Source organism: Anomalospiza imberbis, chromosome 3 (genome assembly GCF_031753505.1).
Source record: "Anomalospiza imberbis isolate Cuckoo-Finch-1a 21T00152 chromosome 3, ASM3175350v1, whole genome shotgun sequence".
Classification (NCBI taxonomy): Eukaryota; Metazoa; Chordata; class Aves; order Passeriformes; family Viduidae; genus Anomalospiza; species Anomalospiza imberbis.
The window spans coordinates 55,627,499-55,643,263 of record NC_089683.1 but is presented as its reverse complement, the minus strand read 5'-3'; the positions used below and the strand labels follow the sequence as shown (position 1 = coordinate 55,643,263).

Genomic DNA, 15,765 nt, shown 5'->3' with positions numbered 1-15,765 from the left:
AAGAACAAAAAAAACACCTTAATACCTTGACTATCTTTCTCCCTACCTTCCTCTCCTAATAATAAATGTAATTAATATTACAGCTGGAGAAATTATCTTCAATTCATGGAGCAAAAAATGAAGCAACTCCCATCCTCTCCCCGAAAAAGTGAAATTGTGCTCTATAACTGCACCAGTTGGTAGCATTTGGTACAGAAAGGGTCACAAACAGCATAATACTTCTGATGGGTTTATTGGTCACAGGCAACATTACAAAGCAGTTACACTGAATAATGCTGTCACAGTCCTATCGTAATGTGAGGTTGCTACAACACATTTAGATTTCACACAGTGAAACTACTTGAGAAAAAAAAATTCATGCTTGTAACCTAATATCAAGAAAATACGCTTGGTTAAAAGAAAAAATGGTCCCAGAACTTCAGCCCACTCAAACTGAAGTTAATTGAAAAGCTTCCTCTGACTTCAGCAGGCTCTGAATCCAGCCTTCAATATGTCCTGGCCAAGCTATAAGGTCAAATGCCTCTCTGCTCAGTTACAGAGTTCATTCTTCTGACATACTTGTGCGTGATGTATTTTCTCCTTTTTAAATGAGAAGACCATAAATGTGAAATTGGCTATGCCAAATTTTATACATAACAGAGCCAATTTTGGGTCATCAGCTTTAGAGAGTGGGAGAATTACAGAGGTGATAATATGTGTAGTGGAAAAGGAGGGAGTTCCTACACTCCTGAGTGCCTGTAGCAGCTGTTTGTGTAGCCTGAAAGCTTCCAAGAAAGGTCATTAATGCTTCTTCAGAATTTGCATCTCTGACAGCATCTGCATTCAAAAATGGGATTTCAAAACCACAGCTGACAAGAACACCTACCAAACAGAGAAACACATCTTTACTTCAATAAAGCAAAATTTTTCATCAAATCTAAGTTTAGCTTGAAGTAAGATAATTACTTCTGGGAGCTCAGACATATTCCTGACATAATTTTTTCTCATTCACAGGTGACTTGATGCATCCTAAACCCACCCGTTACAAGGATGCATGTACAACATACCAACTGTGCATCTAATTCTTTCTTGGTGTTGGAGCCATCAGAGGGCAGCAACATGCCAAGGCTTCCCAGCCCACGGAACTCCTGTAGCCAGGCATCTCTTCCTTATGGGGGAAGGTTTAGTTACCAGTCCTAATGACCCCAGTATAGCTTCTTGCACCATAACACTGCATTGTTTTATGACACCCAAAGCTCAGGGTGCAATTCACACTTCAAGGAAAACTGGAGTGAGAAGAGTAGTGTTGTTTAGATTTCAAGGGTCACCAAGAATGTAGTTCTTTCCCAGAACTGTATTTGCTAATTGTCTGCATTTTTAAAGTAGAATACTGATCATAAACCATGTTTTATAAAATTCTCCCTCTCCAGTGCATATCAAAAATAACATTTGTGTTCATGTCTATGACTATGATGACCAAATGATGTTAGCATAATAATGGACATGGTTCCACCACATCCAAGTGGGAATGACAGGTGCTGCCATCCTGTGTCACAAGCATAGTCCATCAGGAGTCCCTGAGATACAAATATGGCACCCACTCTCCTCTCTACTGGCAATTTGGTCAAGAGTTCTCAATAAAAGTTCCAGCTTATTTTTTAGAAAAAAGGTTTTGTTAATTAAAAAAAGTCTATTTACAATTCAGTTGTGACATGAATAACAACATTCCATAGGAAAAATCAGACTGTCTCAAAAGTTGGTAAATATGTTTTTAACTGTAAAATGTCAGATATTGGCTGTTTTCTGTCTTGATAGAAGCTGAGTCCAGTAAGTAATTCTATATCTCTGATCCGAGCCGTATGAAACTTCATTCTCTCTTCAACCCACATGGACTCAGTCTTGCCATCCTATTGAGACAGAGAAAGAAAAAAAAAAGGGGCTGTAAAACTTTTTTTTTGCATTTAATCTATTAAAAAAAGACATTTTGATGTTTTATAAAGGCAGAAATCAATACCTGTTGTCAAGCATCTAACAAACAGAGTGTGCAAGGATTATACATAGTTAGAATCTTGTCTGAATTTAGTTCTTGCTGTTACCTCCTCAAGTACACACAACCTGTAGCTGCACCAGTTGGTGATAATGGGGAATGGCAAGTTAGGTCCAGCATTTATCTATCATCAGTATGATAAAAATATTTCTGAGAGCTGTGTCTGACTAATTCCTTGCTGCAGGATTGATCTACGCACTGTCCACACTTTTTTTCTGGTGTATATGGAGCATAGTTATGTGTGTTCTCACCACAATGCTAAGGTACCTGAACTAGAAGCAAACCGTGCTCTTCAGGAACATCTGTGTCTTCTTCTGGGAACGCATTTGGCCTTAGAACTGACCTTTTGTTGTGGGTGACTCCTCTTAGAAGCTCTTCTTCCTTCTCAGCTGTTGACTGAATAGTTGCATTACAGAAGTCTCTGTATGAATCACATTGATGCTCCCTTCATACTCTGACCCCACTCTGCTAGCTCTAAGCTTTGCTGTCTGAACAGATCTATTTTCCCATTTGATCATATTCACAGACTTTGACATAATTCTGTTTGCAAAAATATTGTCTTCTCTCTCAAGATGAGCATGTAAACTGTACCATTTTCACAGGCTTTAACCAGTTAATCACTGATATCCAACAAAACAAGCTCCAGCCTGACTTCAGATGTTTATGGGGGCCAAACAGACTACTTACTGCACAGCTTTCACTGTTGTCTTCTCTGTGAGGTACAATGAAAGACAAGGCATCTAGAGACCCCTCACACTCTAGAGGAGTTTCAGAAGTATTTTTACAGCTAGTCAGCACAATGAAGAAGTGAGTTGGAACTGGAACTTCTGAATTACCAGGGTATCTGAAATACAAAAGATCTTTCTGTAAATCCACCAAATCATATTTGCACAAAGATCAAATGAAACATTCAGCTATATTCAATTTTATCAATTCACCTATTTTGTCCAAAGAAAGCCTAGGTCTGGAAGGAAAATTACAGATTACTATTTTTGAAAATCAAGTTTGGCTTGTAGGTTAAATAATAAGTTTGATGAGGTATAACAAATTGATTTGCCATAAAAATATGTAAAACTCCAGAGGCAATGAAGAGTTCAGCCTGAGTCCAGGAACCTCTCTGCCTACTAGCTTGAGCCAATTTTGCTAACTGGTGTAGCCCACAACTTGTAGTAGAACACTGCCAGCCCAGGGATAAGCCCTTGCCTTGTCCTCTCCTAGAGGCAATGGCAATGTCCTAAGTTTTCAGGCTGGTAGACATCATTCCACATGCAACAGCTTCTCTTAAACTCCACCTTCAGTTTTACGATGACACTTTTTGAAGGTGCATTTTTCTCTTCAGGCTCCTTGCTGCTTTCTGAATTTACTTTTCTGCTTAGGACCTTTTGCATGTCTTTCTGAAGAAGGATAATAATTACTAACAGATCAGTATTGGAGGAAAGAAACAAAGTATTAGAATGTGAAAGGTTCTCACCTTTTCAACTTTTCTGGGGTATCATAGAGCCCATCAGAGTCATAATCAAACACAGGACCACTGACTACATTGACACCATTCCTGGCTGCAGCATATTCAGGCAGCAGGTGTTGATGGAAGTAGTTCCATAACACTGAAACACAGTAGTGGAATCAGGAAACAATCTTCACAGTAGAAGCTGCTAATACAACTCTGCAGAGTATTCAGTGGAGTATAGACAGACATGATAAGATAGGAAAATAAATTCTACAGGTGTTTGCTGTTGATAAAGGTTGCATTCAACTGGGCAGTAGCATTCACTGCACCATGTCCTGACATATCTAACCTATATAATATTTTAAATTACAATTAAGAATTGAACAGCATTCTTATACAAAACAGGATATATCTTTTTTTTTTCGAGGAGAAGCACCACAGTTATCCTTCTTTTTAACCAGGAATATTCTCATTTTCTCTCAGATAACCATCTCATGTTCCCTCTCTCCCAGGAACCAGGGGTCATTTGCATGGTTTGGAAGCCAGCACACCAGCAGTCTTCTATTCAACTATGGACATAAAATAAAATACCTTTAAATGCAGGATACATTGGTACAATGTTGCTGGTAAGCAAGGCATCATAGTGAGGTTTCTTTGCATCTATCATAAAATCTGAAACAAAAAAAAGGACAATTAATCACATGGATTTGTTACTTTAAACTTGCATTTTCATGCTTTTAGTGATCAGTGTAATAACATTGAGATGGAGCTGACCTAACTTCATTTTCCAAAACCAATGTGGGTGTAAGTGCTGACTTTCAGTACCTGCCGGATTCCACCTAAAATAAATAATCTTAGTAGCAGCAATTACACTTGTCAGATATACAGTTGGCAAGTTTCATGAGATTTAAAAATATCAGGACAGGCTTCTGAATTGTGGGGAGAGAAATAAAATTCATGAGTGTCAGGCCAACTTTCCCTGACTGCAGCATCTAGGCTTAAATACAGGATTCTGTTGAAATTTTGCAAACTATGTTTGATGAGGATGTTTAAATAACCTGCTACTTGATATTCAAAGCAGTAGAGTCAATAAAAATACTTCTATATCAGGTCAACAACAGTTCACAAACAATTTATCCATGTATACAGAGTGAATTTGCATTTTACCAGCTTGCTGGACATTACTCAATGTCTACATGTCCCTCCCAGTTTCTTCTGTGAGATGCCACTTTAGAAGCATGATAAGTGTCAAAACTTCTGGGAAGTACTAAGTGACCTTGGACAACTCACCAACTGCTGAAGCACCTAAATGTTTTCCTTTCCCATATGCTGAAGTGAACTGCAACAATTCAGCAATTACTGCTTTGTGTTCTAATTAGGTATCAAGAACACCTACAAAAGACTACACCTGCTGCATTATAAATCATGTAAATCAGACATGCTATACAATGAAGACAAAGTACTTACTTGGAGGAGCAAGAAATCCATAAGTTAGGTGAGGATGATTATTGTAAAACAAACAGGTCTGGTTATGATTCTGTGAAATACGAACATCTTTGTGTAAACAGTTGGAGGCAGCTCCTGTAGAAGAAACCCATTTGTCCTATTGAACAAGAAGAAAGTATCATTGTGAAAGCTGACTTACGATAATTCTCTTGGTATGAGGGACTGTAGAACTCTAAATATTTAGCTGCAGCTGCCTTTAAAAGTGTGAAGGCTTAACTAAGATGCAAGAATTGTTCCTCTTATGTCAGTGGAAAACAAGCCCTCCCATCCACTTCATATACCTTGGAAATAAAGTGAACAGAACTGCAGCATTTTAGTCAAGTATAACATCTTCTAAAAGAGAATCTAGAGGTTAAAGACAACCTGATTTACTGACAGATAGACAGAATCACATAATTGACAGATAGATGTGTGGGCCACTTGTTAGAGTAACTGGTTGCTTCATGCCACTACCCTCAAAACATTTATGATCAAGTAAATCTTGCCAAAGTTTAGTTAAATTTAATTATAACAGTCATTATTTAAAACCAATGAATCCCAGATAATCAAATTTAAAAGTATTCTCTACTATCCTAATTTCTTTTAAGCATGATCTGGCTTCTAAATTTTCTCTGAAGGCCAGCTTGAAAAAACTTTCATTCATCAGATCAGTGCTCTACTCTGAACAGGTGTATCTTAAGCATAGGGTTCAGGACCACAAAGACCAGCTTTATTTTCACTGATCTCTTTTTTTCGCCAATTAGGATTATATTCTGAGAGAAGGATCATATCAGGGCATGTACAGCTCAAGATGGTCCTGAGATTACTTTTTCAAAAGGATCCTGCCACATTACAAACTGCTTTAAGACTATGAAACCCACACTGAGGCCAGTTTTTAAGGACAGCACTGACAGACTGCTGTAGCAGACCTATGCTATCAGTGTAGTCTCCTAGGGGTTCTATACCAATGGCGAAGGACTCCTCACTTCCTGATGGATCTGCTCAGTCTGGAGGCAAACTGTTTCACTCTGAGGAATGGAAAAGTCAAAGCTAATCCTTATTAGCATAGCAAACCTCACATAAATTTCCACTTTATATCTTAGGTGGTTCAACTTAGTTCCCTGGGAGATAATATCACGACTCATTTCAGCTCATCTCAGATAACTGAGTCCAGTCTTTGACTGATCATCTCCTTGTCAACTAGACCATGGCACTAAGTGCCAAATCCAGTCCTTTCCTGAACACCTCTGCGGATGGTGACTCCACCACCATGGTGACTCTTATCATGAGCAGACATAAGAAGCCTTCAGGAATAACTGACACTCTAGATTTTTACTTTTCCAGGGCTTCTAATCTTTCTTCTTATACTTACATCTCTGCCAACAGTGTACGAGCTCCACAGAGACATCCTGTAGTCCCTGCTGTACCCGCTCACGTAGCGGTAATGGTAAAGGAGGCAGTAATTATGCTTTTTCTGCAGAACCCTGGGCCGTCCATAGGGTAAATTAAGTTCCTCTGTCTTCTCAACTGCAACAGAAATAGTGCTTATTGCTTTTCAATTAATACTGGTTGTTAAGTACTCTCCTCTTTTAGACACCTAAGGCTGCCTTAATTTTCAATTGCCAAGCAAATAGAAGTCACAGAAATGGGACAAAAAAATTTCATTATTATATCAAAGGCATAGTTTCTATACTAGATAATAAATTAAGTGATGAAGCCAGTAAAAAGAAATTATTTAAACTTATACTACAAAACATGTACAAATGTAGCTTATATTTGAACCAAAACCTTTTGCCTCTAGAAACAGGAGATAAATTTAAAGTCTTTGTTGACTTTGTGTTTCAATTTAAAAATGTGGGATCTGCTTTTATGTAACATTTAGATGGGAGAGAAACCAATTCTGGTGATTTAAAATTACTATTTCAGTAAAAACCACATAGTTGTATGTAAAAATGCATTTAAAAGGCTAGGAAATACAGAGATCTAAATAAAAAATACAGTGAAGTACTGGATTGGATTTTCAGCTGTGCAAGGACTCACTGCTTTGCCTTTGAAAATTCAAGTATTTTCAGACTTTACATGACTAAAATTATAAAGAAGGTGTCAAAGTATATCTTCCATTAAATACGTCCCTACCATCCACAAATAATGATACAGTTTTAAGGCAAATGTATTAAATGAGGAAAGAAATTGAGCAATGAATTTGCAGGTTTTTTTCCACAGTAATTCCACAGCATAGTGGAATAAAAGAAACAAAAGAATAGTGAAGATTATGACAGTTACTTCTTCACCTATGAGGGAAAAATAATTATTTTTTTTTCATAAAAGTAAAGATGCAGTTATAATTTTTTGTCCTTACACACTGTCAAGTTATGACAATCAATGAGAGAACATGCAAACTGAAGAAACTAATGAACTCTATACAGTCCTAAGGCACTTCTAGGCTGGTTACTAGAATTCTTTCATCTGTGAAATGCTTTAATATGTAATTAGTTCTTAATCAATAAAATTCATAATGAAATTATTACTGTTAAAACAGGGCTATACCAGGTCTCACTGATAATTCAAGACAAAATCCTACTGCTTCAAAACTGTACGTTTAGAGCCTTAAGTTCCTATTTCTACAAAAGTGAGCTGAAATATGTTATTGTGTCAGGCCTTGTCAAGTTTCTTCAAAGCCAGGTTAAGCAAAGCCCTCAGGGATACTCAGAGTCAATTTCAGCAAAACCCCTGGTCCACTTTGAAGAAAACACATCGTATCATTCTAACTGGATTTGATTTTGCTGCTTTCATGAGCATTACAATAATGAAAGACTTTAAAAGGGTTCTGGGACATGTTTTAAAATGATGACCTGTCATTAGTGGAAAAGATTCAAGAAAGCTCTATCCACTCTTTGTTTCAGGACAAACTACACAAATCAACAGAAGCCTTGAATTAGCTCTGGATAAGCAGCAAATACTGGACCCTGCCAGTAACTGGCATTTATGTCCAGTTCTTAACAATAGTAAGCTATAGTGGGGTGTTGCCAAATGTAGCTTATTTGCATAAAACCCCTAAGGTTTCATGAACACACACAGAGAGCAAAGTCTCTATCAGACTATTTCTGACAGCCTAATCTTCTTGATAGCATCCATTAAGGCATTAACATCTGGGACTAGGTTCCATTTTGACTTACAGTTTTCATTATTTACTTTATTATTTTTACCTGTTTCATGCTTAAAATCGTTTATTTTGTGTTATTATTCATAAGCACATCTACAGCCTTGCAAACTGCAGCTTAAACATAGCACATGTATGTCCAATGAATGGAAATAAAGAATAAGTAAAAGAAGTAACAACTCAAGACCACATAACAAACATGTAAAATACTCCTCATGCCTCATTAAAAGGATGCTGCCGTTATGGGTATCATTATTTGCATTGATTTGTTATCAGGTACATCCCCATACAACACTCTTGCTTCCCATTCTGGAATGCTCATTACTTCAGTACTAGAGAAGTCAAAAGTAACAGATAACACATATGCCATAAAGACACACGTATAAGGATACACATTTACCTGAGAACAAATGGTTCAGGAGGACTGTTTTCAAAAACATGAGAATCATAGAATGGTATGGGCTGTAAGAGACCAAAAAGACCATCTAGTTTCAACCACCCTGTCAAGAGCAGAGACATCTTCCACTAGACCAGGTTGTTCAAAGCCCCATCCAACCCGGCCTTTAACACTTCCAGGGGTGAGGCATCCACAAATTCTCCAGGCAGGACTATAGTTCCAGCAAGTATTTCAAAGAATTTTCCATATCATTTACTTGAGAGTTGCTCAGAAGTTTAAAAACATAAAATATTTGATGACTAACAATTTGTTGTTGTTGTTGTTAGCTTTTTAATTTTATATAATTATCTGAAATTCTTACCTTCTGTTTCAGTAAGATTTAAACGCTGATGAAAATCCCTTATTGGCAAGCCCTATAATTATAAAGGAAAAGCAGTGAGATTCTACAAAGCACCTTATGAGTTGGTACCACACTTAAATGTAACTTCTGTCTTGCAAGTTATACATACACAGAACTCACTGACATGTACTGGAGAGGAACTACAGGGAATTTCCAGTAACAAATTGGTTTTGCCACAAGCAAATCTACAGGCTTGAAAATCACAGCCCAAACTAAATATTCACAGAACAGAAATTTCAGCATAATTGAGGCAAGCCAAGAACTGAATGCTTTCCCCATCAAGCTTCTGTGGGGTTTTTCCAGGCTCTTCAGAGATTAATGTGACTTAACATAAGCAATCTGCAAAAATTTAATAAACAAATACAGGATAGCACTCACTAACCCCAAGCAAGAGTTGATTTTGAAACCAATAGTAAAGGACTGTAAAACTATCTGGAGAATGCAAAGTTTCACTCTTTAAATACAGCTCAGACTTCTGCCTCCATTAACCATTTCAGTGCTTACCCCTGTCCTGCAGGAGCAGCCAAGGCTCACTGAAAAGGCTCTTTCTCCCACCACAGAGCATTCAGAAGGATGACTTGTTTCTTTAGGATGGTGCGGGGTGTAAACAGGGTGCTTTAATAGATGGTTTAGGCGTCCATGAGTTCCATTGTTTGGGGCTGGCTTCACACCAAGCAAATCTACGAATAATTCAAGTGATGTTATCAGGAGGAGAAAGATTGTAATACACAGCTGTTTATATTGTGCTTACAAGTATGGATGAGTCAAAGCTTCACTGCTTGCTGCTCATAACACTCAAAAAGAAAAGCAATGTAACCTCTTTAAAAGGGACCACACAGGTTCTTAGCTGGTGTTCAGTATGATACTAATCTTCTTGTAAGGTTGAGCAAGTCACTTGAATACAGCCACCAATCTCAAGCATTTGCGGAACTCTTAAGTATTTTCTAGATCAAAATCTTTAGTATACTTTTCTTCTTACAGAAGCAGTATAGGTTCTAATCAGAGGGGGAAGTAGGCAGGAAACAATGGAAAACAGGTGAGGACCTCAAGGGGAATAAATGAACAGAAAGCGGTAGACAGACTTTTGGAGAAACCAGGAAATACAGAATGAAGAACAGTCACAGTAATAAGGGATCACAGTAACATTGTGTTTGAAAGAAAGGAAAAGAGGCTTCCCTTCATGATGGCAGAGAGATTGTGAAGTAGCCATTTTTAGTAGTGGTGAGTCAAAGCACCAGCTCTGGAAAAGCCAGAGCTTTTCCAGCATGACCAGTGAAAAAGAGATATACAAGGTAGCCAGACCAGTAGATCCTAAACTGCTGTTAGTCATTTAGAGATGGCCCTTTCTCAGAAAAACAAACAGCTGATTTGTGAAAACCAGCAGCAACTCTAAAGGATGAGTTTGTGAGGACATTTAACAATCTGTTATTAGAAGATTTACAATGCCCAAAAGACATTATATTTTACTGAACAAAACTGACCCCCATCCATTGTACTTACCACACATTAAATTATATACTTCAATGTTTTCAAATGGATCAACTTGAGTACCAAACTTGAATCCTGGTCCAAAACCAATAAAGATAGCCTAGGATTTACAGAGAAAAAATATAGTGGAATTCTGTTCAAGAAAAATTGAAATGAGTATTATCTTTCTACTCAGAGGGCATTTTCTTCCAATAACTTAATCTTGGAATCTTAATCTTTTTACCAACACAGTATGTATCAAGTCAAAAGCATGTGTTTTTCTTTTTTAAAAAAAGTAGACGTATAAGAATAATTTTTAAAAGTAGTAGAAGAGTACTAGGAAACCAAATTCTGCCTCATTGATGCTTTTAGCCATTTATGACATCTCTTGCTCTTCTCTGCTTTTGAAGAAATTAAAAGGATTTTTTAAAAAAGCTTTAAAATATGTAATGGAAATGTTGATCCAAAATAACTGTCACATATCACATCCTGTAAACAATTTGGAAGCTTTTAACTTGGGGCTATAAAAACATCTGTTGGCAGATGTGCTTTAAGTGGTTTAAGCAATGGTAGGATCGTAGGCTTCCACGTCTGGTTTGCAGCTGTTCTTCCTTCTTGCACCACTTCCCGAGCTGTACTGGACTTGATCCAGGAATGCTGCCAGCTCAAAAACCTTTCCTTTTTTTTTTTTCCTGCTAGCTCTTTTCCTTCTGGTTCAATTTTTCAACCTACTTGACACTGCAGCCACACAAATGTTACATCAGCGTAATGCAGGGTTTGCTGCATGAACAAAGAGGCAAGGGCAACAAATGCTTAAGCTCAACTGCTGCCAAAAACATTGTTTTAAAACTTGTTGTCAGTTGTTCAGCTTATTTTTAATGAGAATAAACAGATTGCACACATCTGTGGAAACAAGATACTGAATGAGTGATGGATGTTTTACAATGTATAGCACGTCCCTGGATAAGATCTCCAACCTCTTTGCAAACAATGCAATTGTCTCAGAATTCTTAGCTGTGTGGCAAAAACAGAGGCTAAAACTCGACTCTTAACTCCTTTTTTTGAGATTAAAGCATAACACAGGGCAATATTTTACAACTGTTGATACTAGAATCTGCAGGCTAATAATGTACTCAACCAGCCTAATTTGAACCAGATGAGTCAGGGACACGATACCTCCTTTCTGTTATTTTTGGTTACAGAGTATGAAATACTGTTATGCTGCTTTAATGATAGCCACAGAAAGGAAAAATTGTATCTAGTTTAAGACTTGTTAGGGGTGCTATGAACTGACAATCCCAAGTGTGGCAAAAAAGTTTGAATAGAGTGAATCTACTGAAAAAAATTTACACAGTCAAACTGCAGCAGAGAGAGATGGAATACATTTGGTATCACATGGCTTGCTGATTGCAACCCATTACTAGAAACACTATCACCAGGTTTTCCATTGTCAAATCAAGAAAGAAATATAAGCCTGGAAGGGTAAATTGATACAAGATTAAGACTTTTTAAAAAATCAGTTTGATGCCAACATTATATAATTCTACAACACATGAAAAAAGAAAAGGCTTTTAAGAGAGGAAATTATTGAAAACAAGTTTTATGAGAAGACCTACAAAGTCCATGTAATAAACAGATTTTTCTTTGTGACAGTGTTTACACATATTCACTGCAATAGTTCTAAGTACCTCACAATGGTTTGTGGATTTTAATCCTGAAAATAGCTTTTTGAAATCAAGAATATTGGCTTTCATTTTATCGAGAGCAGAAACTAAGGTAGAGGATACATTAAGTGACTTCCCCAACTTAGACAAAACTGAGGATCTGATTTCATGTTTCCCTATGATCTCTTCCCATTTCTCATTAAAGAGAAGTTCAAGACTCTCCTTATTTTTGTGGGTTATCCAGCACATCACAATATCAGTCCTATAAATGTTTTATTTATTTAACTGCAGATGGAATAATATCACAGATGCTAAATCAATCAAACAAACAAACAAACAAAAAACCTCAACAGCCAGCCAACAGAGCATTTGGAAATAGAAGGAAGTAAAAATAAAAGCAAACACAAGCTTAAATCTCACCTGCATATTGGGGAAGCGATTATCTGAGCCATGGAATCCACCTTTGCAGCTTTTAATCTCAAGTGGTTTTCTATTAAAAATACACAGTTTATATAACTCACAAATCACATCAGCGTGTCACATCCCTCAAAGTACATTCAGTGGTGATGTATTTACTTCTCTATTTAAAGATACTTAGAGGATTGTCCATAGGGAATGAGAAGTGTTTAGTGCTTGGGAGGAGAAAGCCTTTAAAATCAGAATGGCAATTTTCTCTGCATATGTTATCCCTTTGGAATTTTCATGTGTCTATCAGAGTCATTTAAACTCAAAGCACATGACATATGAAAAAAAAAATTCATTTCAGGATAACAGATTTTTCAGTTCACTGTCACTTGAGTAACAACTTTACAGTACTTCATGTAAGTATATTATCAATATTAAAAAAAAAAAAAACACCACCACTAATGTAATTTAGACCATTTAGATGGGAATCTTACAGTCTAATAAAAACAGACATCCAACCTGTCCTAGGTCCATACACACCATGTAAACAAATAGTTCTATTAACCCAAACCTGATCTGCACAACTTGCATGCGTCTATCTACATTGTTACACAACAGGACTTACTGAAGTGCACTGAAAAACTCATCTATGATGAAAGCCCTGAAGTATCACAGAGGTGCTCAAAATTAATACCATTGCAACAGATACCACTGTTCTGGGACTTGTAAATTCTTTAATCAAAACACAAAGTAATTAACTACCATGGACTCAGTAAGTTCAATGACTGACGAGACTGATTTAACCTAGAAATTATTAACCTGCTCTGCTTTCATGGACTCACTTTGGAAATTCCTACAGCATGGCAAGACGTGCTCATGTATATGTGTATGAGGTTAGTTTCTAACCTGCCACTTCATACCCAGCAGGCAGAATATCATTATCTGCCAATTTAGAATTAACCCTCCCCAGGGCAGCAAAACCTGCAGAAAAAACCTGCATTGTTCCTCTGCAGTGTCCCTTTGCTACGACAAACAGGAATATCACACTCTAACAGCAATCATTGAACTCTAAGCACTTGGAAGAGAAAACAATAAATTATTTGTTGTACATTTGGGTACTGAGAACTGAAACTTACCGAGCAAGCTGCCATTGGGAGTCTAAATAAAAGTGCAGCGGTTCGATCCGGTCATTATAGGAATAATGGAAACGCTTGGGGAGCAGCTGTTTCATATAAGCTTTGAAGGGCTGGTTTGGTTTTATGCACTGTAATGTTTAAATTAAAACATAAGTAAATTTTGGTGAAATGCATATTTTACGTCATGCACAATTCTTACAAAGCACATCAATTGCAAATGGTCTGCAATAACTTCCACTAAGAACAATGTAACTCCACCGGGTTTGGAGTCATAAGACCTGAGACATATGAATGAATACTTAAATCACAAATACTGACTGGATTTAGATTCAATAGTTTTTAAAAGATATTTAATATTGCATTATAGACAAAACTTGCTTTATTTTTTTTCTTTACAGTTACAGCCTACAGTTCTATAGAATCAAATCACTCTGCATAGAATTAATAAAGAATTACACTAAGACATGAACATCATGATACTTTCACAAGTGATAAGAAATTGTACAGTGCAAAAAGTCTACAGCTCTGTAGTAGAGAAGGTAACAGACATTTCAGGATTTTTAGACTGATCACACAGGAACAAATAAACTATTTTACGAACCAAGATCCATTAATGATTTTAAAAAGGAAGAAAAAAACCCCGCAAAACAAAATCTCTACTGTAATATTGGAATTTTTGAATACTGAAGTCATCTATACAAACAGCATTGTTCTCACCAACAGCAGTGTATGCACAAATGAGAGGCAAACAGATAACGGTGCAGGGATGAGAACAGAAGCCAGGGACAGAGAAAAAAAGGAAAATAATTACACTGCAACTGATATCCTCCCCCCAAAAGAAAATTCAATATCCTCTCTCAAAGCTGTTTATCAAAAAGGTGTGAGCAAGAAAATCCTGTGTGTGTCCTGGCAATAGAGCTGAGCTTTACACTGACGTGGCCTGCAGCTAGTATGGTCCAGATACACAAGTTCTCCAGTTGGAAGAAAAACACAATACAGTGAAATGAAGACAAAGCTTTAGTTAATACACAACTCGATAACTGTATGTCACCTTATTCAAATTTCACCTTCCCCTGTGTGGAATTACATTTGTTGTTGTTGTTGTTGTTGTTGTTGTTAACCAAAGGTCACATGCAAAATCAATTAGGTTGAAAAAGACCTCTGAGATCATTGAGTACAACTATGACTGAACATCATTATGTCAACTGGAAAAAATTCATCCAGATGTGTTGCCCTGTTCTTTTGAGAGTTTTAAAGTTCTTCTAAAAGTTTCTTATACCTTCTGATGTTTACATATTTTTACTGAATTTTTTTACACTGTTTTTGTAAATAATGATTGTTATACATTCTTCTTTGTGAGTAGAGAGAATTGATAGACTATTAGTTTGACCAGTGTAGTCGGAGAGGTGGCAATTTCATCCTCCAATCCACTGTCACTTTTAATATTCTATATATAGTAGAGTCAGAAAATAAAATCTTTCTTTTAGCTCTTTTTCTTCCCTCTTTTACATGACATGCGTCTGTAAGTTATTTCTTGTCATAGTGTAACAGATGTCCAACCTAAACCTCCCCTGGTGCAGTGTAAGATTATGTCCCCTGATCCTGTCACTGAATCAAAGTACACATAGTATGTAAGTTGCCCAGCAAACAGCTAATGCTATAAAATACCTGTAAATGTCAGCAGAAATTAAGCTAGAGCAACAGATAAGACAATACTTACCGTGAGGTTTCTGACAATGCCTTCATAATTAACTGGAAGAATCATATGTAAATATTAGTCACCTAAGTTTAAAAAGATCAGATGTAAAATGAAAACACACCCATCACATAATAAAAATTATAAGTTTCAATAAATTTCTGGGCATAAGAAATTATTTTTCCAGATTGAAAACCATATAGAGCAAGATAATCCCTAAACTGTAGAGTTATTGCTTTTATAAAATTGTAATTCAGCCTCTATTCCCCTTGATTACTTATTTACAGCTTTAAATTTAAATTATATTAATTAGACTTTAGTTAATTTAATTAGCTAAAAGTTAATTATGCTTACATTTAAGCTATATTAGCCACAGTTAGAAAAATAATCCAAGAAGCAAGTTTTCAGAAAAAAAAAGCAACTAAATACTGTGTTAATCAAGGTGAATTTTTCTTTGCTAATAAGCCTTTAAAGAAAAAGAC

At 36.6% G+C, this 15,765-nt stretch overlaps 1 protein-coding gene across 2 annotated transcripts in view; it reads right to left on the bottom strand.

Moving 5' to 3' along the window:
• Positions 1-216: 216 nt before the first annotated feature.
• ENPP1 (ectonucleotide pyrophosphatase/phosphodiesterase 1) overlaps positions 217-15,765 on the bottom strand; it is a 53,240-nt gene continuing 37,691 nt past the window's right edge. For both annotated transcript variants that reach the window (XM_068184488.1, XM_068184489.1), the window contains 12 exons: positions 15,308-15,339; positions 13,588-13,715; positions 12,467-12,536; positions 10,416-10,503; positions 9,420-9,595; positions 8,877-8,928; positions 6,331-6,485; positions 4,941-5,076; positions 4,065-4,145; positions 3,498-3,630; positions 2,714-2,870; positions 217-1,886 (listed from right to left, as the gene is read on the bottom strand). In XM_068184488.1, coding sequence (XP_068040589.1) covers positions 1,719-1,886; positions 2,714-2,870; positions 3,498-3,630; positions 4,065-4,145; positions 4,941-5,076; positions 6,331-6,485; positions 8,877-8,928; positions 9,420-9,595; positions 10,416-10,503; positions 12,467-12,536; positions 13,588-13,715; positions 15,308-15,339 — 1,376 coding nt within the window. In that variant the 3' untranslated portion in view covers positions 217-1,718. The remainder of the gene's footprint in view (positions 1,887-2,713; positions 2,871-3,497; positions 3,631-4,064; positions 4,146-4,940; positions 5,077-6,330; positions 6,486-8,876; positions 8,929-9,419; positions 9,596-10,415; positions 10,504-12,466; positions 12,537-13,587; positions 13,716-15,307; positions 15,340-15,765) is intronic.